Source organism: Pinus tabuliformis, chromosome 6 (genome assembly GCF_031772625.1).
Source record: "Pinus tabuliformis cultivar Carrire ecotype Pingquan chromosome 6, CPIR1, whole genome shotgun sequence".
Taxonomy (NCBI): domain Eukaryota; kingdom Viridiplantae; phylum Streptophyta; class Pinopsida; order Pinales; family Pinaceae; genus Pinus; species Pinus tabuliformis.
Genome location: NC_142292.1, coordinates 277,345,774 through 277,350,550, shown reverse-complemented (window position 1 = coordinate 277,350,550; position 4,777 = coordinate 277,345,774). Strand labels below are relative to the sequence as shown.

Genomic DNA, 4,777 nt, shown 5'->3' with positions numbered 1-4,777 from the left:
ATCTAAATAATATCTTACGTTACATCTAAAGTATTTTAGAAATATTATAGTTTAAATATTTATATTATATTTTTTAAAATTAAATAATAACTAATTTAAATCAATAAAATTTTAAATATTATATTGCACAATCTTATCGTATAAATAATATTAAACCTATTTTGACTTTAAAAATAACACTTTTGTGTAAATTGCATTTTTCTTTCTCATATACTTTTCCAAATTCGAAAAGTGGTAATAAAAGAAAAAATCAAAATTCTAAAACCCTAAAACGTTTATCCTTAAGTGACACATAATATTTAGGAATATTTTAGCAACTTATGCCTGGAATTGCTGAAATTGTAAACATATGCAACGCAAAAGAAATGAGAAGTGCTCCCCGAAGATCAGGTTATTAGATGGCCTCGCAATTTCATCGAAGAAACGACCATTCCACGAGTACCTTCATAGCTGGATTCTAAATTGCAATTGCAGGACGAACGAATGGCCGACAAGCTCTCCATGCCTCCCCTTCTAGTCGCCCCAGATTTACCCAAATCCACATTCCGACCACAGAACTCTCCACTTCCACCATCCTCAACTCAGTCATTTCCTGTTCTTTCCCTTATCCAACACATTCTCGACACACCTCCACCTTCTCATACTGCCAAATCCAGACCCCAACTCAGTGAAATCCAAAACAAAACTAATAAGAAGCTGGTCCTTGAATCACCCGTAAGGCCTCCACCAGTAATCAGAGACGCCCAAGACGAAAAGGGCGGTCTCCATTCTCAATTGGGTTCTAACACCCATGTGGGTTTTGAAGGACCACCTCCACAACCTGCTATTCAAGAGGGCGCATCTTCAGGCAAGGGTGTTCAGGGCTCCAGAAATGGTGCATTCGGAAGGCAGTCATGGAGGAAGGAGCTCTCAGAAACTGGAGAGTTACTTTTAGACTCTCTTCTTGATCAAGGTGGGGGTTTGGGCAAAATTCTAGATTCGGCTCAAATACAAGAAGGGGATCTTCTGGCAATTTTAAAGGGCCTATGCAGATTTAGACAATGGAAGAAGGCTTTACATGTATTTGAATGGATGAGAAACCATGAGGATCACAAGCCAAATGCTCAAACGATTGCACTAATGATCAGGACTTTATGCCGAGAAGCTCAATGCTCCAAAGCAACTGATTTATTTCACAAACTTCGGCTAGAAGGGTATTCTATAGATGCCTATGCATACACCTCTTTAATTTCCACTTATTCCCAAAGTGGCATGTACAGAGAAGCGATTTATTTGTTCAAGAGAATGGTGGAAGATGGATGCGAACCTAATATTGTCACCTACAATGTAATGCTTGGTGTATATGGCAAGATGGGTAATTCTTGGAACAAAGTAGTATTACTTTTTGAGGAGTTGAAAAATCGGGGACTTAGGCCTGATGAATACACCTACAATACCATCATAGCTGCCTGTGCCAGAGGAGAGCTGTGTGAAGACGCATCAAATATTTTCGAAGAGATGAAGGCAGCAGGATGTGCCCCGGGTAGAATCACATACAATGCTCTTCTTAATGTCTATGGGAAAGCAGGGTTGCACGGAGAAGCTCTCAATATTTTGGCTGAAATGGAGAACAACAAACAGTGCCAACCCAATATTGTGACCTATAATGAATTGATTTCAGCTTTCTGTACTGCTGGACTCTGTGATGAAGGTGCTGCTCTGATGGATACTATGGTAAGTAAAGGAGTGGAGCCGGATGTTTTTACGTACACAATCCTGATATCTGCATTTGGCAAGGCAGGAAGAGAGGACGGAGCCTTGAAGTTTTTCACACAGATGAAGAAGGCAGGTTGTCATCCCAATCTCTGCACTTTCAATGCTATCATTGGTATGTATGGAAAAAATGGAAAATTCCAAAAACTGATGTTAACATTAGATGAAATGAGGTCTAGTGGCTATATCCCTGATATAGTCACATGGAATACTCTGGTGGCTGTGTGCGGGAAAAATGGTATGCATGTGCATGTTGCTAGAGTTTTCAAGGAAATGAAGAAAGCTGGATTCATTCCAGTTCGAGACACTTATAATACCCTGATTTGGGCTTATGGGAAGTGTGGGTCAGTTGATCTGGCTCTAGAATCATATAGCCAAATGATAAAAGTAGGATTTTGTCCCAATCTCTCCACTTACAATGCTCTTTTGAATGCATTAGCTAGGAAAGGGCAGTGGAAGGAAGCAGAGGCTGTCCTTGTAGATATGAAAGACAGGGGTTATAAGCTGAATGGAAATGCGTATGCTTCCCTTTTGTATGCTTATGTCAATGGTAAACACATAGTGCGGTTGAAGGCCCTTGCAGAAGATATACATTCAGGAGTCATTTATCCCAGTTGGATACTCCTGAAAACACTTGTGCTTGTATATAGCAAGTGTGATTTCCTAAAGGAGACAGAGGATGCCTTTTCAGAGTTGAAAAGACGGGGTTTTTCACCAGACTTGGTGATTTACAATACCATGATTGCAATCTACGGAAGGCATGGCTTCATTCATCAAGCTCTTGATATGTTAAATAGCATGAAACAAAATGGTTGGAAACCGGATTTGATCACATACAACTCTTTGATAAGCATGTATGGTAGGGAAGGCAACTGCATGAAATCCGAAGCTATACTGAGAGATATGAAAGTGGTTGGCAATAAGCCAGATATTGTGTCATACAACATTGTCATTAACGCATACTGCAAACAGGGTCTTATGCAGGACGCTTCAAGGATTTTGTTGGAATTGATGAATTCAGGATTAAATCCTTCCATTGTCACTTACAATACATTTGTAGCAGGTTATTCAAGCCTTGCAATGTTTGAGGAGGCTATGAATGTCATCAACTATATGAAGGAACATGGTTGCATGCCTGATGAGCACACCTATAATATCATTGTAGATAGTTATTGTAAACTAGGCAGATTCCAAGCAGCGTCTGATTTTGTTAATAAAACTAAACAAACTGACAAAACTTTTGACCATGAAAAGCTACACAGACTTTCACAACGTATAAGACTGTCGAAAAATAGATTCTTCTGAATCACTCTCTTCTTTTATGCACTGAAAACCACTTGTGGATAACTGCATTGTATCGAGCCTCAAATGTTGTTTTACTACCAGGGGTTGTGAAACTTAGCAGTGCATATCAGAATTCTTCCAAATGTCTCTGTATATCTTTTTACTCACTTATGCCCATTTCTCAAGGTACCAAACATGGAGAATTATCTGAGCTTTTTACTTAATTTACATATTATCTTATATCACTATTGACATGATGATCAACAGACATCATGCTCAACCTTGTCCTATATTACAAGAAGTCTGCCTTCTTATCTGCTTTGTACTCAATCTTTCTCAATATGATTCTCTTCTTGTTTATTAGAAATGTTTGTTGGTTCAGATTATACACATGAAATACACTCTTTTTGGATTTTTGATCTTTGTTGCGTCTTAAATTAAGAAGTATGGAACAATCCATCTTTTACACTTTTCGCTATTGTTGTGGCAACAATGTGAGAGATTAATGGATTACCATATAAGACAGGTATTCAGTTAAAATGGGGCATTTTAAAGATGTTGTTCAATATAGCTGTTTATCAATAAGCCGTTGAAACAGAGCAAGGCTGTTAATAGACTGTGAAACAAGCCTTTTCTTTATTCACTCTTTCTGGAATCTATATCTCTCTCTAGACTGTGAAACAAGCCTTTTCTTTATTCACTCATTCTGGAATCTATATCTCTCTCTCTGCTCTTCTTGAGAGTGTGGAGTTGGCACATGTAGTTCTTGATCTATATTCTTGTTTGTTTACAATTATCATCATGCTTTAGTACCTGTTTGACTTTGGATCAACTTCTTCCAATATTTTTTGAGTGTTAAATTAAAATTATCAATTCTTGCCTATAAGGTTGTTATGCCTGAGAAATTGCAGAATTTGTGGTTCAGTGATTTGGAGTCCATCCTGCAACTGACACAATACAGTATACTGAAGGAAGCATGATCCATCTCTTGACCATATTTTGTGGGGCTAACAAATTACCTGAAATTAGGCACCGAGTGAAGATTGAAACTTAGGTTCAGCCTTTTGTTAAATCCTTATTGGTTTTTGTTGCACTGGGGAAGCATTGAACCCGACTTCCTATAGTGCTTGTCATGCCACTATTTTGTGCAACTGGCACTAATTGTTGCGGGAAACATCTCATGAACAATTGACGCTAGAGCTTCTATGCGTTGATCCTTAGCAATAGCTCAGGGCACCACAACAATGCTACATCGTAGCCTAGAGGGACCACATGGAGAACAAAATGGGGATACAAAGTGGCTAGGGCTTTCCAAGATTTGCACTAGTGACCAAATTTGATCAAGTCAGTGCACACCATGTCTGATCTAATTTCAGGGAATGAGGAAGTGAGAAACCATTAAGGGCTGCCTTGATTGATCATTTACTCATCCATCCATGTAATATACATAATGTACTCTTGTAAATTCTTCGTGACAAGTCTTAGACAATAGAATGTTCAGGATCTCATGGTGGGTTTTCGATTATTGTATCTTTGCAAGATCGACCTCCATAGTTGCACTCCACACACTATTGAAGCATATAACATTCTCATACTATGTTATAATCTCTATCCAATTTTGCAATAATTATTTTACTTACACTAGACTGTACAAATTGAGTAATACTCTACCCTTTTGATGTTTGTATTTTTTTTCGACTATGTGATGCAGGAGCATACAGCTCAGCAATTTCATTACATT

The 4,777-nt window shown here is 38.2% G+C and overlaps 1 protein-coding gene across 1 annotated transcript; it reads left to right on the top strand.

The window, feature by feature from the left end:
• The first annotated feature begins 309 nt into the window (after positions 1 to 309).
• Positions 310 to 3,396, top strand: LOC149258436 (uncharacterized). Its single transcript, XM_089415365.1, has one exon. The coding sequence runs from the start codon at positions 484 to 486 to the stop codon at positions 3,055 to 3,057; it is 2,574 nt and encodes an 857-aa protein (XP_089271491.1). The 5' UTR covers positions 310 to 483; the 3' UTR covers positions 3,058 to 3,396.
• Positions 3,397 to 4,777: the final 1,381 nt, after the last annotated feature.

Bases quoted from the DNA above. Each gene is read 5' to 3' on its own strand.
- LOC149258436 (XM_089415365.1), top strand. From the start codon at position 484: ATGGCCGACAAGCTCTCCATGCCTCCCCTTCTAGTCGCCCCAGATTTA.